At 42.0% G+C, this 27,610-nt stretch overlaps 1 protein-coding gene and 1 long non-coding RNA gene across 2 annotated transcripts; one reads left to right on the top strand and one right to left on the bottom strand.

Moving 5' to 3' along the window:
* Nucleotides 1–3,095: 3,095 nt before the first annotated feature.
* On the bottom strand, nucleotides 3,096–27,276 carry cad (carbamoyl-phosphate synthetase 2, aspartate transcarbamylase, and dihydroorotase). Its single transcript, XM_085432417.1, has 45 exons — nucleotides 27,122–27,276; nucleotides 26,851–27,027; nucleotides 25,589–25,728; nucleotides 25,284–25,413; nucleotides 25,007–25,149; nucleotides 24,547–24,688; nucleotides 24,278–24,449; nucleotides 22,770–22,955; nucleotides 22,533–22,642; nucleotides 22,190–22,332; nucleotides 21,920–22,051; nucleotides 20,722–20,955; nucleotides 20,409–20,630; nucleotides 20,128–20,316; nucleotides 19,473–19,597; nucleotides 18,758–18,891; nucleotides 18,276–18,388; nucleotides 17,520–17,684; nucleotides 17,351–17,436; nucleotides 16,938–17,184; nucleotides 16,542–16,640; nucleotides 16,115–16,339; nucleotides 15,779–15,961; nucleotides 15,477–15,695; nucleotides 12,689–12,856; nucleotides 12,408–12,590; nucleotides 11,594–11,698; nucleotides 10,929–11,177; nucleotides 10,747–10,828; nucleotides 10,288–10,454; nucleotides 9,944–10,108; nucleotides 9,738–9,869; nucleotides 9,345–9,546; nucleotides 9,063–9,253; nucleotides 8,795–8,935; nucleotides 8,616–8,705; nucleotides 7,750–7,888; nucleotides 7,013–7,206; nucleotides 6,835–6,909; nucleotides 6,469–6,681; nucleotides 6,169–6,294; nucleotides 5,927–6,082; nucleotides 5,735–5,836; nucleotides 5,115–5,209; nucleotides 3,096–4,869 (listed from the first exon to the last, which is right to left on the bottom strand). Exons 2-45 carry the CDS (start codon nucleotides 26,939–26,941, stop codon nucleotides 4,770–4,772), a joined length of 6,705 nt encoding a protein of 2,234 aa, XP_085288543.1. The 5' UTR covers nucleotides 26,942–27,027; nucleotides 27,122–27,276; the 3' UTR covers nucleotides 3,096–4,769.
* LOC146692334 (uncharacterized) lies at nucleotides 23,790–24,308 on the top strand. The gene is made up of 3 exons (XR_014915171.1): nucleotides 23,790–23,883; nucleotides 24,004–24,086; nucleotides 24,247–24,308. It is a non-coding gene; the product is annotated as an uncharacterized LOC146692334 (long non-coding RNA).
* Nucleotides 27,277–27,610: the final 334 nt, after the last annotated feature.

Genomic DNA, 27,610 nt, shown 5'->3' with positions numbered 1-27,610 from the left:
TGTATTGAACACAGAAGCATGTGATCTCTAAGCGCCCTTCCACTACTTCCATCGAACCGCTTATCCACTTCAGGGTCACAGTGTTATGTCACTTTTCCAGGTTCGTGGTGATGATGAAGGTGATGCAGTGACCTACAGCACTGTGAAGGCTCATTCCTCTTCTGCTGCAGCCACTGCTGATCCCAGCAGCCTCTACTCTACTCTCAGTTTCCCAGTCACATAGTTCAAGTTGACAAAAAGGACTCGCATTTAAGTTAAAGACTAATTTTGTGTTTGCATGCAACAGATTGATAGCGACGTGCTAATTATCATAAACTATTAGATAGATACCATTATTATAACAAACATTTGGTTTCAAATCCAGAAGCACGTCTTTATATCCTCCATTAAAACTATATAAATAAATGTAAATAGAAACTTTATTTTCTTTATGAAATCAGACCAGTGTGTTTCCAGAATGTGATCACTGGAGGGCAACTTACATGTGACAAATAAAGTTCTGATTGATTGATTGAAGTGTGAATATCTAAATGTACCCACATAAGCCTGGTATAGATATTAAAGATATAGTTATACATTTATATTTTACAAAAACATTTCCGCTAACATTTGTACATTATTAACATATTTGCAACTTAACAACAAAAAGTTGTTCCTGGTTAGTTCAGCAGAAGACATGTGGAGGTTAAATGTCATTTAAACCCTGCTTACACTTGCTGTTCACTTTAATTTAGCTTCAGTTTTTTATTTCCTGTTTTACTTTGAAGTTTACTTTTCTTTCATGTCTCGCATTAGTCCTACTTTTTATTCTGTTATTTCTCAATCTGCCCATATTGTCTTCATCTGTGTTTATCCTAAACCTCAACTAGTCCTCGATGTATATAAAGTCCTGTCCTCCTTTATCTTTCCCTGATCATTTGTTGGATCTTGTGATTCGGGTTTCTTCTTTAAGTTTTGTTTAGTTCCTTCCACATTCAGTTCTCAATTTTGTTTTCGTTACATTTTAATATGAGCAATTTTTAAGTCTGCTGTTTTCCATTTTATTTCTGCACATAAATAAACATTCATATTTGTAAACCATTTCTTTATTAATATTATTTTTTATTACAAAGTTATACTACTAATCTCTTCTCACTATTACAACTAGCATGAAAACCACCTGACGTTCTGTAAGTCTCTGTTATCCCAATAGAAAAGCTCTGATACGTATAAGAATTTTCTCAAAGAACTTCTAAATACCCTCTTGGTTTTACAGCTTGACTTGATGAGCAATAACACTGTGATGGAAAATGTCTTTATTCTATGTATTCATAACATATTTTAACAATAGAAGAATATAAGGGGCACCTTTGGGGGTGGGAGGCATGCCCCCCACACCTCCACCAGTGACGGCCAGAAAGGGCACCTTTTGCACGTACGAGGACGCACACATGCACACTGATGCACGCGCGTTCGCTCATCCGAAAAAGCGGCACTTCCGGGCCACGCGGTCCCCACTGCGCACGCTCTATGGCCTCCATATTAATGATCAATGATAACTGAAGAGGAAGCTTGAACCCTGGCTCTGGACATTTTCATGACAGTGGCAGTGCAGACATCTACATGTTTTTTTCCATCATAAAGACTGTGATATGAAGCATCATCAAAGTGTCACTTCAGTAATGCTGCTGAGAGAAAGAAGTGTTCACTCGTGTTTTTTAATAGGTGACTTAAAACACCAAACTCTAATTTCAGGGGTTTATTTTAAGTTTAAAGAATATAACAGCTGGTAAGACAGCTGGTTTAGTCACTGTGAATGTTAAAGGAGATTTGTTAAACCATTGCTTAATGGCCCGTTAAGCAATGGTTTAACAAATTTGCAGTGCAAGTCACTCTTTACTAACACATTGTAGATCAGTTTATCTACAATGACACATGATTTTTGAAGTTTTGTGTGTGAGGGTTTAGTCTCTCACACCTTACCCTTTCCTCTCCAGTATCACAACAGTATGACTCCAAAGTACGGTTCAGTAAACAAACAAGGACTCTAATGTCAGAACAGAAAGATGCAGTTGGAAGATAATTGATTGTGTTTTTATGACGTGTAGTAAACTATACCCCTCTTCTTCTTCTATGTTGTTGTTCTTGTGTGTGTGTGTGTGTGTGTGTGTACATTAGTCATACTTACAAAAAACATTATGCCTCTTCCCCCACCCTCAAAGACAGACAAAAAACCCCACTCCATCTCCCTATTCACAATTTCTTGAGATACACGGCGTCTTAAAGTCTGAAACAGTCAACAAAGCGCAGTTGTTAAAACAATCCTGCAATGCAACACAATCCTGGTGGCATTTGTTTATTTATTTGTTTGGGAAGACCTCAAATTCGACTTAACTATCCCCCTCCCCAAAGCGCAGTTGTTAAAACACGCGCAATTTGCCGCTTCAGCTCGACTGTCTAAAGCAGTTTTTTTTTATAGTGTTAGGATAAAAAGATAAATTCCATCTTGTATAAAATTTGCACTGAAATATCACTTTATAGAATTATAAACCTCATTAAAACGCACACCCCCACTAAGGTTCTCAGTCTTCCAGGTCATCGTAGTCCTCCTTAGACTCGGAGGAGACAGAGCATGCGCAGTGGGGACTCCGTGGCCCGGAAGTGCCACTTTTTCGGATGAGTGAACGCGCGTGCATGATTGTGCATGTGCGCGTCCTCGTACGTGCAAAAGGTTTTTGCACGTACCACTTTTCCTGAATGCATTTTAGATGCATCCTGAAGCGAAATCAGTTTAGTTGCAAAACTCATTGACAAACCAATGGCCATTTTTTTCAAATTTCCATTAGTCTAACTACAATACTGAAGATATAAACCTTTGTGGATCCTTGAGCTGTTAAATGAGCTTTGAAGTATTAAAATAATTTACATAGTGAGAAACTTGTTCTTAATCAAGTGGCCAATTTAGACATGACCTTTGCCAGTACTGAGTCAGGATGAGCTCACAACCAATCATCCGTAACTACAACGACAAGATCCAAACAAGACATTAAATTATGTTACTAAAAATTCTGAAATAATTTGTGGGTATTAAATGAAATCAACCACAAAGAGAAACATCCTTTTTCATTATTTATTTCTCCACATGACACAGAAGTCGTTCGACACTTTACAAACATCCGTTTGGATTTTGATTTTAAAAAAAGTTTGTCAACAGTGTAAGAAATTACTGATAGTTACAGAGATTACCCCAAAACCATCAAAGACTGTGCTCTGAGGATATTTGTGCGTTTCCACTTGCAGTTAATGCAACACATTTGAAGAAAGGGAAACAACCATTTCATACAAGCAAGGATGTCACGACTCTGAAACAGACTGAAATCATGATACAAACATGTGCAGTAAGTCGTATCGTACCATTATACTCATGTAGAGCTGGAATGATGAAGGTTTTCCGGTAACCTAGAAATATATTAGAGACACTTAGTTTTGCTTTTGCTCATTTTAAAACAAAATATCAATCGGATTGTTTGGTGTAGTAAAAATATTTTCTCTGTATTTTGTTAGAAATTTTCTTTTGAAAAACCTCGAGGCGTAAACCACCATTGCTGGTTTTCAGAGGACTGTGCCAACCCAAACAAACATCTGATGAAGCTGGTCCAGTAAATTGGTCTAAACGTAAAAATGCATTCAGGATTTATCTTCTTTGACATCCTCATTGGTCCCTTTAAACATCATTAATCAGATGCAGCAGCTGCAAATTATATATATATATATATATATATATATATATATATATATATGTATGTAAAAAAGACATCGATAGTAGCACCCACTTCCTATTTCTTCCCTTTGCTCCTCTGCTCCTCGATTTGGCTCATCGATGCACAAACACTGATCATCTCTTAACCATTTCAAACAAGACAGATTCTGGTTCTATATTTTAATTATGTTAATGGTTTTAAGACATGTAAAAATAAAGGAACCTTGAAATACAGCAGGAAAGAAAACAAGTAAACATTTGTGTGACTGGAGAAAAAAAAAGTTCTGTGTTACAGCAGCATGTTATAAACTTTAACTCACTATTAAATCTAGTATTTAAACCTACTTGCACCCCTCGGGGGCAGGAAATGAGAAATGTATAGATTTCAGAAAAGATACATTTTTGTTTCTCTGACAGTTTGTAGGACAAAGAAGCAGCACACTGTCACAATCAGCAGGGCTGATTGTGTGTAGAGTGAAGGGTGGACCCAAATGCAGACGGAAACAAAAGGCAAAATGCAAGGCTAACAATAAACTAAACTGGGTGAGCTAAATTAACTTAAAAACCTACAACAGGAACATGGACTTGACGCGAGGAGACTTGACGCAACTTCTTGGCTTGCAAACAAAGCAGACGATCTGACAATGACACACTGAAAACACAGGACTTAAATACACAGGAGGTGATTAGGGGAAGTGGGAACACATGGAGGAACAGCTGACTGACATGAACCTAATGACAGGACGGGGGAAGTGAAACTAAATACAATGAACAAAGAACACACGACTCCTTCAAAATAAAACAGGAAACACTGAAACTAGACATGACAACACAAGCTTAACAGACCTAACACGTGATGAACGATACAAGAACTCAAACATAGAAACCAAGGAAACAATAATTAATAACTGCCTTTCCTTAACTAAAGCCAAATAGGAATGACACAAACTAATCACATATCTAAAATGAGACAAATACAAAATGAACTCAGAGCGCTGGGTCAGAGACCCAGCCTGTGACACACACTGAGTTATCGGCCCAGTACGGTGGCCAGCAGGGCCATTCGGATGTACATGCCATTCTCTGCCTGACGGAAATATGCCGCCCTCGGGTCTGTGTCCACCTCCACACTGAGAGAGAAATAACAAAGAGAAACAGATCATTAGTCCACTTAATCAACACAATAGCAAATAATGTAAGGTGGGTTAAAATAAAATTCAGTTCAAATTTAAGTTAGTTAAAAGAAATCGTACTGAAATTAGACATTGTACACAAAACGTTACATTTTTGCAGCCCATTTAAGGGCTCAAGCAACATTTAAACAACACAGCCGGAACTGATATTGTTGTCAGACATTTGACTGAGCGCGTCTCACCTGATTTCATTGACTCTGGGCAGCGGGTGCATCACCACCATCTTCTGTTTGGCTCCAGTCATGATGTGAGGAGTGAGGACAAACTGACCAAAACACTGAGAGAAACAACAGAGTCACAGTTAAAGATCAAAAATACTCCGGGATCATCCATTCACATGAGACCTGAGCTGATTGGTTCTGTCTGCACCTATGAATGCTTAGCTAAAGGGTTCCACTTCCATATTTCCCCACACGCTTACATCTGTAGAGGGGTGAGGGAACGCCTTCTTTCTCGCATATCTTCTTGTTTTCTTAAGACAATTCTATTTAATAGTTTTGCCTCTAGAAATATTTCATTTGGAAAGAACTTTGTGACGAATAACTGAACAAATCAGCTGCTTTCCACTAAAGATGAACTCCAAATGCAGACAAACCCCAGCTTCACCAGATGGAGTCAGTGGAGTTTGCAGTGCAGAATAGTGGATTAGGGAAAATGTCACCATGAGACCAACTGAACGATATCAAAAACGATTACCGGGCCAGCATGAGGCAGGAAGCACCAGGCCTAACTACAGATGCGCTGTGAGTATATGCAAGTATCTGTGTCACAAAATAAAACCCGTCGGTGAAATGAAACTTACGGCTTTGTACTCCTCCTCAGATGCAAACCTCTCCTTCTGGATCCTCGTCATGTAGAGGACGTCGGTGTCAGGCAGAGCCTCCTCGATGCTGTCAAACTCCTCCTGCAAACAAACATGTTTTTTTAAATTAGCAGTTTTTAGTACATATTTGTGAAAACTCCTCTTTGCTGTGTAACCATGTTTAGTCCTCACCTGTTTGATGCCCTTTGAGGCCACGTAGCTGACGATCTCTGCTGGCATGTGGAGGTTTTTGGGAGCCACGTAACGCAGAGTGATGCGGTACTGGGTCAGCAGTTTGGCGAGGGAATGAACCGTTCGGCCATGTTTCAGATCTCCAACCATCGTTATCTGACAGACGCCACAGTTTTAACATGTTTTCATGTAAAGTTTTATTCTGGCTGAAGATTAAATTAAAAAGGAATCATGTCGCTCACCGTCATGCCGTTGACCGTTCCCAGCTCCTCTCTGATGGTGAAGACGTCCAACAGGGCCTGAGTGGGATGCTCCCCGACACCGTCGCCAGCATTGATCAGCGGCTTACGGCACTGACGGGACGCGCTCTGAGGAGAAGGAGGAGTCACGTGCGTAAGATTAAAAACTCATCTTCAAACTAAACAAGCATCAAAAAACACACAACAGGGTGCTGCTGCAGTTACTTTTATGACCAATTAGTCTTTATTTTCTGTTATGTAAAGAAAACTTTTAATAAAAAAAAGTATCCATCTAAAATCCACCTCTACTGCTCCAGGTGTTGGGTGACGCAGCACGAGGACGTCAGCGTAGCCACTCATGATCTGGACAGAGTCCGCCAGCGATTCTCCCTTCAGCGAGGAGGAAGTGGCCTCGCTGGAATGGACGACGGAGCCGCCCAAACGCTGCATGGCCGCTGCGAAGGAACTGCTGGTGCGAGTGCTGACCTCATAGAATATGGAGGCCATTACTTTACCCTGAACAGGAAGGCATGAGGAATGAGGGATTACTTTAAGGTACCTCATCATTCTATAACTTTGGTCATGTTTGATACGAACATCCACCATTGTAACAGCACATAACTGAAATTAGTGAATAGTGCAGTAACATGAGGCACGTTTAGGAGATACCTTGAGTATTTCCAGGCTTCGTTCCTTCTGAACCATCAAACGTAAAGTGTGAGCAACATTGAACAGGTGTGAGATCTGAAACAAACGAAGGACACAAAAATAAGCTTTTGTTCAGACCCGAGATCTTGTTTCAAACCTGTCAGCATTCCCAGAGTGTGTTTCATCTTCTTCGGCGTACCTGCTCCTTGCTGAACTGTCTGACAGACAAGATGTGCTGTCCCACCAGTGGGTGAAGCAGAGGAGACATCTGCAGGTGTGACACCTGACCAGGAGGCACCTGTCCTGACCCAGACTGTGGGGACAGCAGCCTGGACAGTGGGGGAGGATGGCTGTACCCGTCAACAGCAGCGGCTGGTGGGAGCATGACCATCTCTGTGGGGATAAGAGTCGCAGTGTATCAATGACTGGAACACAGCAAAGGTGTTTCACTGAGAATCAGCAGGAGAACATCAAACAACTTTAATTAAACTTGTTTTTATACGGCAATGAACAGTTTTGACATACTTGATTAATGGACATACCAGCTGAACATGTGAAATGATATGATAACATCTGCTTCATTTTTTAACCCCTCTTTCAACTTATTGATACCTTTTGCCTAAAGAAGGCTTTAAAAATCCCCTGTTAAGGCCAGTGTGGCGAGAATAAGGCACGGCGGGACCACGGAGTATCATTCGGCGCCATCTTTATTTACATCTCACCACTACACACCCAAACCCCTGAGTCCCCGTGTTTTTAACTAGGCGGGCGTGATTAAGGATGCCGTGCAGGTACGTCCGCCCTCCCTGCACGGCACCGCAGACCACGCCCCACCACAGCCAGGCAGGCTGATAATACACTGGTAGAAACATTGGGAGAAACCCTCGAGGTAAAACAAAAATCTGCTGTTCCAAAGCATTCTGGGAGCTGTAATACCTGGTGGCAGGCCGGGATCAGAGGCACGGTGGATGCGGGGCGGCAGCAGGTAGCGGCTTTCTCCACCAATGCGTCGTGGGCTCGCAGCTCGAGTCCGCACTCCATCCCGGGGTGGAGTTGGACGCCGACGCTCAGGAGTCTGATGGAGCAGAATTAATGTAAACAAAACACATGAAATAATCCCCACATAGAGGAGTTCAAGAAACACTCAAAACAGTTCTAAGTACAGGCTTTAAATGTTTTTGTTTGTAATTAAACTCTGTTAGCTGTACGTTCAAATTCTGTGAACTTTTTAGATGTCATCTACGCTCATAAGAAAGAAGACCGGGGATATAAGCACCGGAAAAGAGCTTCCTCCAAACGGTGGTGTCTAAGACCTCTTTCTTAGAAATAAAGTGAGGAGCTGCTATTCCTCCACATTTCAAAAGGAACAAGTTGATACCTGCTGTTTGCCTCCTACCAGACATTTCAGGCATGGAAGAAACACCAACTTTAATCACTGATCTGAACCTCTCGATTTTGCTTGCTGTGTCTTTTACAGCATTTTAAACTAATTACATCTAAGAAGTTCTTTTATTCTATTTGTTGAATGAAATTCTAGTGTTTTCTTTCAGTTACGTTTACTTAGCATCAACTAGCCGATATCTGCTGCTGTGTGCACGTTCTTCATGGCTATGGCTGCTAAAGAAGTGTGTTAGTGTTGGCAGATAACTTCACTCTCTTCTTAAATCTGGTCAATTTTGGCTCCAAAAATAATCATGGTGGTGGCCAAAACACCAATGTGATGTAATATTATTGTAGAGTCTTTATCTTACAACAGAAAGCATGGAAGGCAGCTGCATTATTACCGCATTCACTTTTATTACCATTGGAGTTTCTTTGACAGGTTCTGGAGGATGGGTGGAAGAAGTGGGCCAAGTCTTCACATCCTCACCGTAACCTGGAGGCACGAGCACCTGAAGGAGACAGGACACGTACTTTATTAGATCAACTACATTTATTCTCTTTGTTTTCTTGTTCAAAAGCAAAACGCACGAATGCTGACCTGGCCGTCGATGTAGGCCACCTCTCCTCGCAGGACCACGCGGCGGACTTTACCTTTCACCTTCATACCTTCGAAAGGAGTCCACTTAGACTTAGTGAACTGCATGGCCTGAGGAATAACCCACTCCTGCTCCAGGTCCACCTGAAAGACACGTAATTGATAAATAATTAGGAACATATTTCATCAGAGTACGGATAGGCTGCTAATTACTGCATCAAAATAATGTCTCCTTAAAATGAATTCCCTTTAATTGTGTTTGTCTGTTTACCTCCACGTAGGTGTTTTCCTGAACGGGCAGGTTGAAGATCCTGCGTGGATTGTCATAAAGACGTCTGGTAATATCATCCAGAGTCAGACGTCCATCACTGACGGCGGTGAGCAGCAGAGGCAGCATTGTTTCCAGACCGGGGTAACCAGGAGGAGGACGCTCACTGTTCTTCTCGTCTACAGAGTGAGGAGCTAGCAAAACAAAACAAAAACCGTACAGTTCAGGAAGGTCGAAGACAAGTCTTTCTGCATGATCGGTGACAGAAAATGAATGCTCTCTGACCGTGGTCTGTAGCAAAGCAGTCGATAATGTCCAGATTTTCCCAGAGTGTCTCCATGTCCTCGCGTGTTCCCAGCATGGGTCGAACCTGCGCTCGACCGTCGCCGATCTGCGCCACATTATCCTCACACAGGAAGAGGTGGTGAGGGGCGACCTCGCATGTGACCTGGATGCCCTTCTGCTTTGCAGCTCGGATTACCAGGATCTGAAAACCATTAAGAAGTATTAAAACTGTAGGAAAGAATCAAAAAAATTAAGATAAGATGCACTTTAACAGCCGAAGCAATCGATAATAAAACAAACTAATTAAAAGTAAATTACCTCAAATCCACTAAAATAGTTTAAAATAAAGTAAAAGTTGCATAAAATTAACAACAATAAGAAACAGCTCTTTACCTCCTCTTTCTTGGCCACGTGACAGATGTGGACTGGCCGCTGGTACAGCTGGGCCACCATGAGGATCGCCGCCACCGTCTGCTTCTCAGCGTGAGCCACGATGGGCATCTGCTTGGGCCATTTCTCAAAGTGCTTTAAACAGATCCACATGGTTAGGGCTGAAGCATCTCTAATGGCCTTCCAGCAACACTTAAAATCCAGCCTACCTCCATCCACAGGGAGACGTTGTCCATCTTGAGGGTGGAGTATGTGTCATTCAGGTACATCTTCAGACCGGCGGTCTGGCTGGCGATGGGCGGCAGGACAGCAGCGTTGTCCGTGGCAGCGCCCACATACAGGGCGTAGTCGCAGCGGCTGCCTGCTTTGGCTAACTGGTGACACAATATAACAGGAGTCAATGTCATATCGCTTCAAATTTTACTGAAAACTGAAGTACTCATTTCTAATCTTGTCCTTTCTGGTCACTGCCAACAAAAATCTTAACATTTCTGCATTAACAGGATCAGCCAACAGATTAAAAAGCGAATACAATTTAAAAACGTGGGTTTACCTTCTGCACCAGAGCCAGATTATTAGCATCAGTGATGGCGGGGGAAGTGTTGGGCATCGCACACACCAGGGTCACTCCTCCTGCCAGAGCAGCTGCTGTGCCTGAGGAGAAGTCCTCCTTATGGGTGGCGCCAGGCTCCCGTAGGTGAACGTGGACATCGATCAGACCTGTGATTCAATCAAAAACCAAAATACTTCACCCGGTATCTTTGTACTAGTTTGTCTGCATAGCTCGACTTCAAATATTTAGAAAAAAACAGTACTATGTGAAAAAGAATTAAAATGAGAAGCTGAACTATTAGTGCAAGTAATTAGTAAAGCTTTTAGTAGGATGAAGTATTTACTGTTTAAAGAACCTCAGTCTTTGAACAACTTTGCTTTAAAGACTCAAGAATTCCTGTTTCAGAAACAAACATCTAACATTACATTAGTGTTGTTGTTGCCGTTTACGACCACTCACCGGGCAGACGGACGAGTGTCTGGGATGCCATGCTGTCAACATGAGTTTTCACTGGTGGAGTCCTTCCAATCTGACGAAGAGCCTGCAAACGAGTCACCCTTTATTAATCATGTTCCCATAGAACCACATCACACAAAACATCCTAACAAAACAAACAACAAAAAAAAAAACAGATCGCGTACCTGAACAAAGAGCTTGGTGCACTTGATATCGATGATGAGCGGGACAGAGTAGTCGATAGCCATACGCCTGGTCCTGTAGCCTTTGGTGACAAAGGAGGAGAGCCTTCGACCTCCGCTGTTCCTCATGGAGAGGTTAATGACAAGGTCGAAGTGGTTCTCCTCCAGGTAGTTCATGATGCTGCGCTGCTTCTCTTTGGTGGCACATTCATCGCTGTCGTACTCCTCAAACGGCCAATCGATTGCAGTCACCTGTACAAGGAGACAAAACAAACTTAAAGTTTCTATCCTGATTTCATCCTGTCATAGATTAATAACACTATATTTTAAGTATTAAAGTACTTAAGTGAATGCCACAATTATGAACAATGACATTTCTAAATACATTTCTGCTGTTTTTCAAAAGCTCTAGCAAAATAAAACATTTTTACAGCTACATTGTATCCATGTATAAGTGCTGCTCATCTGGAATCTTTGGTTTAATGTGCAATTCAAGAGGAATGATAAAGATGTAAAGGGTTACCAGGATTAAAGCATTTAAAAACAAATACACATAAACACGACCATATTCATGAGTCACTCACAGATGTGCCACTGCAAAATAAGTCGATTTTGATTTAAATAAAGTTTGTTACTCCAAAAAACGAAGCCTGTGTTAAAAGAATTACCTTGACTCCATGCTCTGTGTAGAAGTCAGCCGTGCCCATGCTGGCATACAGGTCATATCCCAAAGACTCCAGGGCCTGCACGGTGGGCAGCAGCTCACTCTTGTTCTGCAAACACAAGTCAATGCAAATAGTTTGGATGAACAATAAAATCATAACATCAGTGCTGAAAGCTGGAAAAATCTATTTCGTTTACTATGCTTCACACAACCGGAACACTCTGCAGCTGCTCCTTAAAATCAGATCACTCTTAAACTTCTTAAATCTATTGTGGTAGACAGACAGTTTCAGTTTCAGCTCATCTTATCTGACATCGATGGCCTTTTCATACAGTTCCATTTGCTGTTTTTTTAACCCAGCATTCATATCTTTAGACTTCCCTGAACCACGGTCACCCCTTAATATAGTTTTTATATATTCAGGCAAACAGATCATAATATTTCAACGCCGCAGAAAAATAAATGTGGTCCGATGATTTTTATTCCATTTGTGTTGCTGAGATGGTTTTGATCGAGTTTAACTACATCTGGTCTCATGGTGATAATATTTACAGTTATCAGCTGTTGGTGGAATCATCAACAGCTGCTGCAAAAACAAATAATCAAGGTTTGTTGCTTTTCTCGTTAGGAAAGTAGCAGATGCATAAAATCTGTTGTTTATTCCCATGTGACTGATCAGCCACAAAAACATCTGCACCTTTAATGTGCCACTAAAATGCATCATTCGTACTTCCAGCTGCATCACTTGTGAGCTGAACTCACTGTTCACATCTGGATCCCTATCTGTTGTGTTTTTGTCAGTCGAAACCTTTAAGTACCTTATAGCTGCCGATGGAGAGCAGGATGTTCTTCTTGGGGATCTTGAAGCCTGTGGAGAGCATGGCTTTGAGGTAAGCCTCGTACCGGTTCTCCCCAAAACAAGCTACTTCTCCAGTGCTGGTCATCTCCACCCCGAGCACCACATCAGCTCCGGCCAGCCGAGAGAAAGAAAACTGAGGGACCTGGAGGACATTGAAGCAATCTGTGATGCTCAGTCAGATGAGAAGACAAAAGTGATTTAACATGAAGGGAAATTTATGATTGCTTCCACACTGCTTACCTTGACTCCCACAATCCCTTTCCCTTTCATCAGGCCCACTGGCTCCGCGTCCTCCCCCATAATGTACTGGGTAGCCAGAGCCACCAAGTCCACTCCCAGCGTCTTGGACACAAAGGGGAAGGAGCGAGAAACTCGGACGTTGCACTCGATCACTTTGAGCTGGTCATCCTGAGAGAAAAACACAGCGGTGAATGAATGCTCTGACCAGTGTTGATAGAAGACATAACTGTCCTTTGCATTATTGACACAGCTTAATTTTCACAACTTAATGAGGACTTTCAGGGTCTGTACTTTACAATGTAAACACCTTAAAGTAACGGACAAACAATGCCATCTGTGGTGGCTGTAAACGGGAAGAAACATATCTGTAGCTTGTTTTCCCAAATCTACAGCAAAAGCATCACATTTACTTTTATTTTTCATGGAGGTAACTTGTTAGTTTGCTTGCTCTGCATGAAGATGACATAACTCTTATATGAACGACTGGCACCAAGCTCAGCTTCTCTCAAAAACTAACACTGCATTAATCTTTGCTTTCCTGGTGTCCTTGGTACTCGCTCTAACGCAGCGGTCCCCAACCCCCGGGCCTCGGACCGGTACGCGAGTCGTTTGGTACCGGGCCGCGAGAGTTGAGGCTCAGGTGTGAAATGTATAGTTTTCAGTTTTCAGCGTTATTTTGTTATCGTTAACTCTGTTTTCCTGGATCTTTTCATGTGTGTTATGAATAAATCTTTTTTTGGTACCGGTACTAGTTTTATTTTGTTGTATTTATCTGTGACACCTTAAAGGCCGGTCCGTGAAAATATTGTCGGTCATATTGCGTGGCGCAAAAAAAGTTGGGGACCGCTGCTCTGACGCATAGTTTTTGTTTTTTTAAATGACCCCAGCTGCCTTTTAAAAGCTTCAGGAGCACAACAATGAGGTCACCTGAAAAAAAAAATCCATGTAGCACTTGTATATTTCTGTTACACCAGAAAATAACCCCCAAACATTTCTAGGTTTTTATTAAAACCCCTGGAGGGTCCTAGAAAAATGCATACACTATTGGGCTTAGAGCCACAAATCGACCACGCCCAAAAAAGTGCTATAAAAAATTTATATATTAATATTTTATTCCACTTTAAATTAGCCAATCTTTTAGACCTACTTCTCCTTGAAATATTCATGTCAAGTTTTAATTACATTTCGCGGATTTTAACCCTTTATATCCCGGTTTGGTCACATGAGCGCACTGCTTTTTTTGCCCCAAAAAACATAAAACTTGAATATTTTCCAAAAAAAAACATTTGAGGTAATATTCAATTGTTATTATAATTAGGCCTTTAGATGGACTAAAGATTGGCACCAACATTCATTTCGATCGCCTTTTATTTTTTTTTTCCAGGACCAGAAAATGGTCTCCAGGCGGCAAATGCTCCTCCTCTAGGCCGAAATAAGTGCATCGTGCCGGGGTAAGTCGCGACGATTACCGGGGCACGATCACCGGGGACCCGTTTTTCCAGCACACACGCCCGATACCACGTGACAACAAATACGTCATTTCCTGTTGACTAAAAAAAAAAAAAAAAGCACCCTCTCACGGTCCTAGGGACCAAAAAATTGTCCCGCCCGATCAGCGGGCGAAGCCGCTGCTGCACGCCGGAAATGAGGCTTCATTTCCCGCAGGTCTATCTAAGCAGCCCGCTGTTTTCCAGCCCGGGGTCAAATGTGGAGCAAGCGCGCCACCCGGTGGACAAATAAAAAAATTACAACTCTAAGGCCCGTCCTGCAAAATGAAAATGAACGCTAAACATCAACGATCCCTTTGACCGTAATTAATTTGCAGTGAAAAATAGCGTTTATAATGGGTTTCAATGGGGCACAAATCGACCACTAAGCACAATAGTGTAAGTTTGTCTGTAGCTTAGCCACTGAAGCTAATTGAAGGAAGTCAGACTTGAATTTTGAAATAAAATCATATCAAACTTTTTTTTTGGAGAATTTGGCTATAGTCCATTCAACACTGTGCAAATGGCATGTAATCAAAATTTGAAAATAGCCACAAATCGACCCAAGACCCTCCAGGGGTTTTAAGTACACGCAATATTTTCACTCTCACATTTTACTCTGTACTGGAAGACTTGTTCATTTTCAAGATTCATTCATCCATCCACTTTCTTCCACTTTATCCGGAGCCGGGTCGCGGGGGCAGCAGCCCAAGCAGAGAAGCCCAGACCTCTCTCTCCCCAGCCACCTCCTCCAGCTTATCCGGGGGAACACCAAGGCGTTCCCAGGCCAGCCGAGAGATATAATCTCTCCAGCGTGTCCTGGGTCTGCCCGGAAAACCTCGCCCAGGAGGTATCCAGGGGGCATCCTTGTCAGTTGCCCGAACCACCTCATCTGGCTCCTTTCGATGTGGAGGAGCAGCAGCTCTTCAAGATTCTCTCAAATAATTTTTCACCATATAAACTAAGGTTTTTTTATTTAGGCGTCATAGTTCTGAAGAGAGATATGTGTTTTTTAATAGGTGGACATTTCTGCCAGCAGGTTGGGGATTAAAAAGGTCGATCATGCTTGGCTAATTTGAGCAACTGTGCCAACTTTACAAAACTATACGTTTTTATACCACAACTCCCCGTTCAGCCTTAAATGCCAGAAGAAGAAGACTAGTCTCCCTAAATCTGACTCTGTTTATTACCGGAATCTGGAAAATACTGTAAGAAAGCTACATAAAGTATCAGCATTGAGTAACAATTTAAATTCACGTCCTCAGCAACAGCATTTAACAGTATTTCCATGTACTTCTTACCTTTGCAATTAACTGCAGGTTAAACGGCCCGGTGACTTGCAGCTCCTGACCGATGGCGTGAACGATCTGCATGATCCTCTCTATGGTTTTCTGATTGAGGTCCTGAGGCGGTGTCACCAAGGTGGCGTCACCAGAGTGAACTCCAGCGTTCTCCACGTGTTCAGAAATCGCAATGCCCATCACTACACCGTCACATGCGACAGCGTCCACGTCTATCTCCTGCGAAATTTATAAACAGTACAGCCTCAACTCAACTTGATAATAATCAATAATTCTGCTGTAATTATCGGGTCTTTAACTACCTTAGCCTCCTGAATGAATTTAGAGATGACCACAGGGTGTTCCTTGGACACTGCTACAGCGTTACTCAGGTATTTCTCGAGGTCGCTGTCACTGTAGGCGACGTTCATGGCCGCTCCGCTCAGAACATACGAGGGGCGAACGAGGCAGGGATAACCGACCGTCTCGCAAAACTTCACAGCAGACTAGAGCAAAGAAGAAACGTAAACGTACAATAGTAAATAACAGTAAATATAATTTACTAGCATATTAAGGCAACATTTGAGGGTTAAACATCTTTAACTTTACAGACTGAGACATCGGTGACATAAAACGAGCTCATCGTCAGTCTGCTGTACCTCAGTGTCTGAGAGCTCCTTCCACTGCGGCTGGCTGATGCCGATGGTGTCCAGCATTCGGGAGAACTTGAACCGGTTCTCAGCGCTGTCGATGAACTCGGGCGAAGTCCCCAAGATGTGGCACTGCTGGCGGTGCAACGACATGGCAATGTTGTTGGGAAGCTGGCCTCCCATAGACAGGATCACTCCCTCTGGGTTTTCCCTTTCATAGATGTCCATCACCACCTGAAAGATGCATAGAAATACTCATCTCTAACCACGAAACACTGCAGATTAATACGTGTACAAGGAAATTAATAACAGTGTTAGAAAGTTTGAGGGGATGACTTGCAACAAAGAGCCCAGAGGCTACTTTCACCCAAAATGTGAGACTTGAATCAAGTCACATTCACCACAATCACACTTTCCCGTATCAGCTAAAACTTACCTCAAAGGAGATCTCATCGAAGTAGAGGCGGTCGCACATGTCGTAGTCTGTGCTGACTGTCTCGGGGTTGTAGTTCACCATGATGGTCTTATAGCTCATCTGCAAATGGTTTGATGCTTATTTCATAACATTTGGATTACTGGCTCTGGGGTGTAATAATACGTGTAATAATCAACACAATAAATGACAAAAAAAGATCTAAATTTGTATGTTTTTTCATAAATAAGTAAATTAATCCTCTCAAGCTAAAGAAAAAATAGTCTAGTAAAGGAAATAAAGAGATGAACTGAACATGGAGGCGGTTCTTCCTGCTCCCTGGATTCAATTTCAGTGAGGTAAAAGACTAACTCAGTCATAAAGAGAGCATCCGGTATTAAAGTCTCACGTAGGCCTTACCTTCCTGAGCTCGGTGATGCACCCAACAGCGCACCAATCAAACTCCACGCTGCTGCCGATGCGGTACACGCCCGAGCCGATCACCATGACGTGCTGATCGTTGAAGCTCAGGTCGTCCTCTGTGCCGTGGTAGGTCAGGTACAGGTAGTTTGTGTAAGCCGGCCATTCAGCCGCCACTGTGTCAATCTGCTTCACCACTGGCAGGATGGACCAATCGTGACGCAGCTTTCTGACGGCCAGCTCTGTGCTGTTAGAGGGAAACGTGGATTCAGTGATAGAGGACAAACCAAGGAAGTTTGGATTCTTTAAAAGCACTTTATCTAAAATAACATTTCATGCTGATAATACCCTAATCACAGAGAAAGTTACCATTAAGTTAAAATAAGACAGTGATTATTTCCTTTCCTACCCACCTCTGTACAGCCAGTGCTATCTGCTTGTCTGAGAAGCCCAGCTGCTTGGCCTTAAGCATCACCTCTGGAGGCATGGAGCTCTCATCCTGGACGGAAGGAAATTAATCCAGCATCTTAATCCATTTCGAACAGCTCTTAGTTTTTTCACGTTATGTCTTATCGGCCTTACCTGATTGTAGGTCTCCAGCAGCAGCTCGTGGTCGGCGATGTTTTTCATCTTGTGCAGGAACCAGCGGTCGATTTTGGTCAGCTCATACAGCTTTTCCACAGTGTAGCCAGCTTTGAATGCTGCCGCCAGCACAAAGATACGCTTATCTGTAGGAGTCTGCAACTCCTGGTAAGCAGAGGGAGCACAACATACTAACTGTGAAGTAAAGTGCTGCTAGTTATTTGCCAGCCATGAGCATCAGCTCAGACATTTGGGCTTATTTTCTCAAAATAAATAAAAATAAATCAGCCACACACATAGTAGCAGAACATGATTAACAGCATGCAATGAAACATTCCTCAAAAAACCCAGAAGCAGGAAGCATTACAGTAGTAGATCGCTCAGGGGAGATCTGGCACCATCTACTGGTCCCGTTAAGACAGAACAATACAGTTTTGACCTTTTAAAATGTCCTTATCACAATCATTTATAGGGTCACCATCCTAATAGAGGCGTAGTAAAACAGATCAACATGCTTTAATGTGCAGCACCATCACTCATCCTTAAAAGTCGATGGCATTGCATAGCAAAAGCACTAATGTTGTGTTCTGACCAAATATGAAGCAAATCATTGCATGTTTGGCTGAAAATGGTTAAAAATCTTTCAACCTGGGATAAAGTATTTGCTGACACTGTGCACTGAACAGGTCGTGCAGCAGCAAGGCATTTTTTAACCAGTACAACCATTTAACCTGGACTTCAGCTATGGGAGGTTACCTTTTCAGAGACAGGCTTGATGGTGTGGTCAAAGCCAACACAGTTCTCATCCACCATCCTCAGAGCTTTCTGGAAGGCTTCCTCAAAGCTACGACCAATAGCCATCACCTCCCCTGTCGAGGAAAAGGTTCAAGCACTGAGCACAATATCCATAATAAGCACCTGACTTACTGGCTTCTCTGCCCGCACTGGTAAAGGTTAACTTTATAATCAAACTGTGAAATAAAGCAGTAGAGTAAAACTTTAATGCCCTCATGGAGAAATCTGCTGTGATAGCAGTGCAGAAAAAATGAATAAATAAGAATAAAAAAAGAAAGAAACATAGTAGGTGCAAAAAATGACCATGTGAATTTATTGTTAGCTTTACTGAGACCAAACTAAGTATTTTTAAAATGCTCTGGAATACTAACAGTACTAAATCTACTACCTATTTACAATTTGTTACAACATATTTTTGTTCCAAGCTCGCTTTTGCCTCTTACCAACACTCTTCATGGAGCTGCCTATCTTGGTGGAAACCCTGAGGAACTTGCTGAGATCCCAGCGAGGCACCTTCACCACACAGTAATCCAAACTCGGCTCAAAGTTTGCCGTCGTTGAGTTTGTCACTGAGTTTCTGGACAAAAATACAGACGCAGTGCAAATATTTTTCATTGGTGAATCGCTTAATTTAAAGGCGCTTTACAGTTAAGACATTTATGCCAAAAAATAAAAAAACTACAATGCTTATGTTGCAACTGCTCAAAGCAGCTTTGTCAAAACAATAACTTCAAATTAACCAAACTGCCAGCTGTGCAGGTGATGAATATCATCTTGTTTCCAAATTTCTTTGCTGATGAAAAATTGTGAGCACGTTTATACTAAAAAAAATGATTGAATTTCAATGATCAGATGTCTTTAAGTGTAATGATTGACTAGCTACATGTTTCCTGGGTCTGTGTGACACTGTGGGGTCCACATGTAGTGAAGGCAGAGAGTCTGTGCTGCCTTACTTTACAGGCATCTATGCATCACAATTATTTTTTGGTCGTTTAATATACAAAAATTGATTTTAAGCTTGAATACTTTAAACCCCACTTTTAAAAAATGTTCAGTTTGGCAGAATACTGGAACGTCTTTGTTGGATGTCATCATTCTGTAAAAGCAGCGATGCCCCTGTTAGTTCATTATCCGCCGTTCTTAAGCTGAGAGACGTACTTGAGCTGTGGCAGCGGGATCCCCAGACCAAGTTTAGCTGCTACGTAGGCCAAAGGATAACCAGTCGCTTTACTGGCCAGAGCAGAGCTCCGTGACAGGCGGGCATTCACCTCAATGATGTAGTACTGCAACACATTATACATAGAAGATACAATTCAATCACAGACATTACGGGAATTAGACCAGGAGCAGGAATACCAGCTCCCCATGCACACAAGACCTGTTTAAAGGCCTGTTCTGATACATAAAGCCTATTCATACAAATCTATTCCTGGTTTGTATGAAATGAACTTGGTCACATTGATACCTAAAACAATTTTCTTTTAAAACTTATTGAACTAGGATTTACATAGCAAAGGCTTTTTACAACCTTGTTATGGAGCCAAAACAGTAAATGTAAGCCGTTGACATACCTGGCTGTTACATTATCTGCAGATCCAGCCGCACACTCTGTACATCCTATAGCCATATAAACTGTATATACTTCAAGTCATGTTACCACCCATGCTTATTTCAATATACCTACACTTTCTGTACTATTCATTACAGCATGTCACTGGCTTTAAAATAAGGAAATGCAAAACAGATCCACTTTATAGGTGAACACAGTCCTATTTGTGCTTTTCATCACCCAGGTCTTCACATATATGCTTACCTGTTCAGATTCGGGGTTAAGAGCGTACTGGATGTTACACTCTCCCACGATGCCGAGATGTCTGATGACTTTAATGGCCGTGTTTCTCAGCATGTTGTACTCGCGGTCATTAAGCGTCTGACTGGGAGCCACTACAATGGATTCCCCAGTGTGGATACCCAGTGGGTCGATGTTCTCCATATTACACACCTAAACAAGAGGAAACAACAGCCACTTTAAATCGCCCTCAGTTTTTTTTTAGTGAGTATAAACCGTTTGTTCTCTGGTCTCCTTTTACTCACAGTCACACAGTTGTCATAGGCGTCCCGGACCACCTCGTACTCGATCTCCTTCCAGCCTTTCAGGGATTTATCCACCAGCACCTGAGAGGTGTGAGCGAATGCTGCCGTTACCAGAGAGGTCAGCTCCTCTCTGTTGTTGGCAAAACCGGAGCCGAGGCCTCCGAGAGCGAACGCTGAACGAACCAAGACGGGGTAGCCAAGACGCTCAGCAGCTGCCACCGCCTACAGCAGAGTTAATCAGATAAATTTAGACTTCACTGGGGCAAAAAACAATCCAGAAGCTATTAATTTATAAGCGCACACGTCTCCTCACCTGTTCCACCGACAGAGCTGCTTCACTGGGAGCTACATGCTCATTGATCTCTTCCATTTTCTCCACAAAGATTTTCCTGTCTTCGGTCATCTCAATGGAGGAAACAGGAGTTCCCAGAACCTGCACTTTATATTTCTCCAGAACGCCCAGCTTGGTCAGCTCTACACCGCAGTTCAGAGCAGTCTGACCTCCAAAAGTCAGCAGGACGCCGTCCGGGCGCTCATTTTTTATCACCTGTAACAACAAGATGTAATGACACGAAGCACTCACAACACATGAAAATGAGACAAACAGCTCTGTGGATTTCACACTGGGAATTTCATCCCGTCCAAGACATTTGGAAGTCTGCAACTGAACTAAAAGCAGCTTAAGTGATCTTTGATTTTTTACTGTAAAAGCCTTTTAGCCTCTTCGTTTCCACTCTATACTGCCATATGATGGATGCAGGTAGAAAGCTGAGCAGGGATTTTTATATCTTTGAGCCAGCACATTTTTACAGAAACGTATTATGAACACTGAAATTTAAAAAGAAAAATAATAACATAAACTACATTAAATAAACCTGGGCAAAGACGGTAAAAATCTGAGGGAATATTTGTCCTCAAACTTGTTTCTTTTCATTATCATTATTAATCCGCACTCTTATTTTTCCTCTTACTAATTACTGGCTGTTGTCTCTATATTGCATCTATATAAAAACCAGAGTGGAGCAACGAGCTCTCTTTAGTCCACCAGCACCACCCTTTATCTTACATGATGACTTCCATGGAGCCGCGGATTTAAGGGCTGCAACACAAAGCTCATGTTTTGCCTTTGCTTTTAAACACTTGTGCTGCATTCAAGTGTTCAACCAAACAAAGTGATGGACCACGTAAAAGTATCTTATCCACAGTAAAGAAATAAAAATAAAGGTTGTCCTAGAACCCACTGTCCCAATTCCTACAATACAGACACAAAAGAAGACTGAACTACCTTCAACAGTCACCAAAGCTACAAACACACCTGTACAGAACTGCTCTGTGTTCTTTGGTGGGCTGTGATTATGTGAGACCCCTCAGTCTTTTAGACAAACACAATCTGGGGTCAATACTGACTGATCCGAAAAAACAAACAAAAAACAGTTGACCTACAAATTTCACTGTGTCCACAGTTTCTCTTCTTTCATCAGTCACAGAGTTGCAACAGAGAGAATCCATACCTGAGTGACGTACTCTGCTGTAATCGGCAGAAAGTAGACTTTGTCAGCCAGATCTTTGGAGGTCTGGACAGTGGCAATGTTGGGATTGATCAACACAGTCTGGATATTCTCTTCCTTCAGAGCCTTAATAGCCTGGAAAACAGAGCAGAGTAACATCAGGAGGCACAGAAAAAAGTCCTCTGCGTTCAAGTGTTCTTCTTTAAATCCTGAATTAACCCTCCGCTTTACACACAGCCCAAAATAAGACCAAATAGCTCCTGTTTCACAGACCTGCGAGCCGGAGTAATCAAACTCTCCAGCTTGGCCGATGGACAGTCCACCTGAGCCTAGGATGAGGACTTTTTTGGATCTGACATGCCCTTCAGCCTTTGGGGAACCAGTGAAAGTGAGGTGGTCCATCAGACGCTGCTTCACTGGAAAAATATCACACAAATTGCTACTTATTAGTTGTTACACAAGCCAGACTTACAAGGGTTTCTCTTCTTCACAGGCATAGTTACATTACTACTATTAAATACCAATTACTACTGAAAACTACAAAAGTACTTTAGACATAAATTAATATGCACCACAACATTTAAGATGATAAAAAATGAAAGTTAAATTGGAATACCAGATTTTCCAGTGTTGCCCTCTTTATGGTCTTTCACCGTTTCAATGAAGACATCAAACAGGCCGACCAGATCTGTAGGACCAGCCATGTGCTCTGGGTGGAACTGAACACTGGATGAAAGGGACCACAAATGATTTAATTGGGTTTTTTCCGGCCAGTACAGAGGCACTTAAGGCACCAGAACCAGTCACTTCTAGAGTGAATCACCACTGGACTCCATCTTTCACCGACTGTTACCTGAACAGAGGCTTTGTGTTGTGTACGATGCCCTCGTTGGTGTGGTCGTTAGCATTTGTGAAGAGCACGTCCCAGTCTTTGGGCAAAGTGTCAGGGTCGACAGCGAAGCCGTGATTCTGACTGGTGATGAAGCAGCGCTCTGTCCCATTATGGATGCATGGTTGGTTGTGTCCACGGTTACCATACCTGAGAAACAAGAGGAAATAACACACTAATTAAAAGATGGATAAAAGACATTTCCCACGGTTAACAAAATCTATAATTATACATTTAGCTTAACCAAGGTGCCCTCTAATGAGGCATTATTATAGCAGAAGCTTTAATTAACTTGGCCTTTAGATTGTTCATCCAGGTACAGACAAAGCACATTTTAGGACGACTTGTTTGACACTTGTAGTCTTTCAGAAAGAATCTCCACAAACAACCTGTAATCTGTCTGATGGGATGCCAGCCACATTCCAGCAGGACACATGCTGCCCACTCCGACCTTCAGACTCTGCCGATGGCAGCTTTATCAGGCTGAGTCTCCCATAATAGATATGGCTACAGAATTTGGCAGACGTGTTTATTCAGCCTTTTTCAGAACAACGACGCTCAATCCAACCCTCTAGTGATCATAAGGGAGACGCCAGAGTGCTGAGAACAGCAAAAATCTGCATTTCACAAAGAAAGTGAGAGCGTGAAAACCTGTGTATCTAGAGAGAGTAGAGGGTGCCCTCAGTCACCCGAGGGCTCAGCAAAAGACAGACGTCAGTGAACGCATCACTACAGATTCACTCAACTTTTTACAGCTCAACCTTTAAAAGGTGCGTTCAGGCTGGCTAATGTGTGTTGCGTAATCTTAGTTTGAAGGCAATATTAATACTTGCTTGAGTCATGCAATGACTGGAATGTCAGCGACAGGAACACAATGATCCTGCCAGGAAGGCTTGCAAAATATGAGGACGTCCTATTTCACAACTTTAAGACAAGTCCACATCTACACTAGAACATACAGTGAGTTCTTCATTCACATGTGCTCACCCTTTCCACCAAAGGTCATGAAATTCAGCTTCTGACCAGCTGTTCTCACAACAGTGCAGCTGTGGGGCCGGAGTAAAAAGATGGAGCAAAGGTAACTTAAACAAATTTAAATAAAATGTTTTCACACCATCCACCTTCACTCTGGATCTTTTTTTGTTGTTGCTCATGAAGGATATTTTTTTCTTGTGCTTTTAAATCACTTGCTGTTTAGTCCAGCTCCAGCTAACAACACCAGAGCAAGCACTGGCTAACAAGCCTGCGGAAGGGTTTCGAATTTATTACAAAGAGAAAGAGGTGTGTTAAATTGAAGAAATTAGTAATCATGTTAAGTTTACAGGACTGAAAATAATTGAATACATTTTTCTTATAATGGAGCACCATTACTTTTTGATAGTAAACGTTGGTAAAAGTTTAAAATCACTTAAGAATCAAAGTTTAACAATTTATCTTTCAGGTTACGGAGGTGTTGAGTTTGAGGTACTCACTTCATCTTGTAGGTCTTGGCTCCAATGACCAGAGAGAGCAGCTGGTGTCCGAGACAGATGCCAAAAACTGGCTTTGGTTGGTCCACAGAGATCACCTTCCTCACGTTGTTGATGGTGGCCTGACAGAGCTGGGGATCCCCGGGACCATTACTGACGAACAAACCATCAAAATCTGGAAAAAGATGAGAAACAATTATTTATGTAACCACTGATAAAAGTGGTACGAGTTCCCCTGAAGAAAAATCCCCGACATAGCGCGTGTTCCTGACCGGCGGTGTCCAGCGGGTGGTCCCAGGGTACGACAGTAACACGGGCTCCTCTCTGAGCCAGGCAGCGGATCTGGTTGTACTTGATGCCACAGTCCACCACTGTGATACGAAAGCTGCCGCTATGATTGAACACTTTTGGCTCCTGGAGACAACCAAACAGAGAAACATCTAAATATCTGACAGGCACAAAACAAGCAGCAAGCTACCTGCTAAACAATATGTTTTGAGACAACTACAGACAAAAGCTTTTTATTTAGTTTAAAACCTCTTACTTGAGCTGAAGTGTGAGCGCTAAACTTTTCCTATGTTTTAGAGCTTTAAAAAAAACCTTCACAAAATTAGATCCACAGATCAAATCTCCAAGTTTCTAGTTTATCAGTAACATAAATAACGCCCTCCATTAGCACTCGAGAGCTGGCAGAGCTTCGATGGGACTGTAACAAAACTCCTGGTGGGTTACCTTCATGGAGACCTCTCGGACCAGGTTCCTCTTGTCGGGATTATCGAAGGGAATACTTTCCTCAGGAGTCCCGTCCACTATCAGCTTCCCCAACATGGTCCCCTTCTCTCGGATCTTTTTGGTCAAGCAGCGGGTGTCAACACCTGAAGAAAATGGAAACAGTTTGTAGCATTAAATTGAAAAGCTTGCATCTGATTATTTTATGCATTAATATATATTACAGATGCTGAGCAGTTTTCCAATTAAATTACGCCCATTTTTATTCTGGGTTTCTGACCTTGTAATCCAGGAATGCCTTGCTCTTTGAGCCACTGGTCCAGTGACTTGGCTGAACTCCAGTGACTGGGACTTTCAGACAGTTCTCCAATAATCAAAGCAGCAGCGTGGATCTTGTATGACTCAAACCACTGAACAAGACAACAACAGATGAGACAGTGTGTTTTATCAGAGTTAAGACTTCTTTCATTCAGATAAAACCGTCCCACAGAAGAAAAGAAGAAAAATCCTGACTCGCTTTTCCACTTTAAATATGTTAATAAGTTTGCAAATTAATTTTCACCTGGAGTTTAAATAACCGCTTACCTTGCTCAGCCCGAACTCTCCCTCTTCATCCATTGGCACACCATAGTTGCCAACCAGAGGGTAAGTGAGGGTCAGCAGCTGGCAGCGGTAGGATGGATCAGTAAGAGCCTCGGGGTATCCCACCATCCCCGTCTGAAACACTAAACACACAAAACATTCTTGAGTACATCATATCAACTACAAGAGCTTAAATCTGCCAGACAGTTAATAATAATTAGTTTTTTTCCTTTAGAGTCAGAGAATATTAGCAAACTGAGTTCTTTTCTTTTTAATGCACACTGATGCACTTTCAATAACAATGAAACTCTTATGGTTTAGGACTTGGATGACTTTTTATCTCATAATTATGATTCTCTCATATTTAGTACAATTATATCTTTGTATCTCAAGTGTTGTATCTCATGAGACGATATCCAATTTTTTTCTTGTAGTTCATAATAAACAGTCTCATTATTAAGACATCCCATATTACCTGATATTAAAATTATTTCAGTCGTTGCTGTTGGAAAATACAGATAAATGTGGAGTCTCTTGTAGTCTGAGTGATCACTCAGACTAGAAAGTGCATTAATTACCAGTATTTCCCATTTGATTAAATGAACTCATGCGGCATCTTTAACTGTCTACATATGATGACTGTTTATTGAGAACGAAATGTGTTTTTCGATCTCTATAGTCGATTATTTTATTGTGTTCTACCTACTTGTGTTTCTGTAATAAACGTTTGAAGGGATTATAACACCTGGCTGGAATACAGTCGCATTCCACCCGGGTATACGTCCTCCATCCAGCATACGCTTACATTTTTATTTATCATTTTAACGTTGCGTGACTCATCTCTGCAGTCACGCATACTGAATGTCAAAATCTGACCTGATCCAAAATCACTATTATCTTATCTTTAATTCGGCATGCTTATTACGACACAGCAAGCAGTTTCCTAGTCACATCTGCCTGCCAAAATACACACAGGTGGGCGCTGAAGGTAGAGGTGGGCGCATGGCTGTGATGGCGTCACTAAATTCCACTCTTTTTCAATGGAGTTTGGCACGGGGGGGGGGGGACGTTAGGAGGATTTGGCGCTTTACAACTCTGAACCATGAGCGTCTTGGAACAAAGGGGCAAACCACACCACACATCCAGATTACACAATGTACCAAAGCAAATGTTTAACCCATGCTGAGTTATATTATACACAGGTGGATTATGCACAATAATAAACTGAGAGTCTGAGGTAAATTAAAACAGTATAAAACACGTACCAACTTCTCCGGATACCGACACGCTTGCACCAAATTGGCGGCCTTTGAACGTCGTCCCGTCCTCCAGGATCAGGGTTGCCATATTTGCCATTTTTTTGTAGTGATTACAGCTGAAACTAACTGCAGATACCGATAACTGAAGGATTTGTGACGAGTCCCAGTTTCCACGTGAACGTTCTGCCGCGCGGAAGCAAGAGATGTAGATGAGACTGAGTCACAAAATACTTCAAAAAACACCAATAAACATGAGATCTGGTGGCCAAAAACAAACCTTTGAATGTTGAAACGAATCCAATTTCAATCCGGGAGAAGCAAAACAAAGGAAATATGTTTAGGTTGACAGTTTAGAGTTTGTTCGGACGGGAAGATGAGACCAATGTGTTCCACACGCGCCGCCAGCAGCGTGGAAGTCGGGCAGCAGGCCGCGACGGTAAGTTTGACGAACTGAGGCTTCACGTTTCCGCTAGGGATTTTCAACATAAAATACAAGCGTTACAACGAGATTCGGAAATTTTTTATGGTTCAAAAACAGATGTCATGAGTCCAGCTGAAGCCAGATGTGTCTACAGAAAAAGTTTTTTTTAAATCATATTTGGTATTAAAATAAATAAATAAAAAATGTAGAAATAGACTTTTCCATAGGAATATAAAAGCAAATTTTAGCTAAATAGCTAAATGTCAGGTTAGGAAAATTACATTAAAATAACATCTTGATGCATTCTCAATCATCCAGGAAAGTAAATCTTCAAAAGTTGATTCT

This window comes from Copadichromis virginalis, linkage group LG15, assembly GCF_057382275.1.
Source record: "Copadichromis virginalis isolate Kocher_CV1m ecotype Utaka linkage group LG15, C_Virginalis_male_GT1.1, whole genome shotgun sequence".
In the NCBI taxonomy this organism is placed as follows: Eukaryota; Metazoa; Chordata; class Actinopteri; order Cichliformes; family Cichlidae; genus Copadichromis; species Copadichromis virginalis.
Note: the sequence above shows the minus strand (reverse complement) of the source record. Positions and strands in the feature narration are given on the sequence as shown.

Excerpts from the sequence above, each read along its gene's own strand:
- cad (XM_085432417.1), bottom strand. The coding sequence starts at position 26,941 with ATGGCAAATATGGCAACCCTGATCCTGGAGGACGGGACGACGTTCAAA. Across the intron at positions 24,450-24,546 it reads CCACCCGCTGGACACCGCCG|ATTTTGATGGTTTGTTCGTC; the intron begins GTCAGGAACACG and ends ATCTTTTTCCAG. Across the intron at positions 6,682-6,834 it reads GAAGCCTGGAAATACTCAAG|GGTAAAGTAATGGCCTCCAT; the intron begins GTATCTCCTAAA and ends CTTCCTGTTCAG.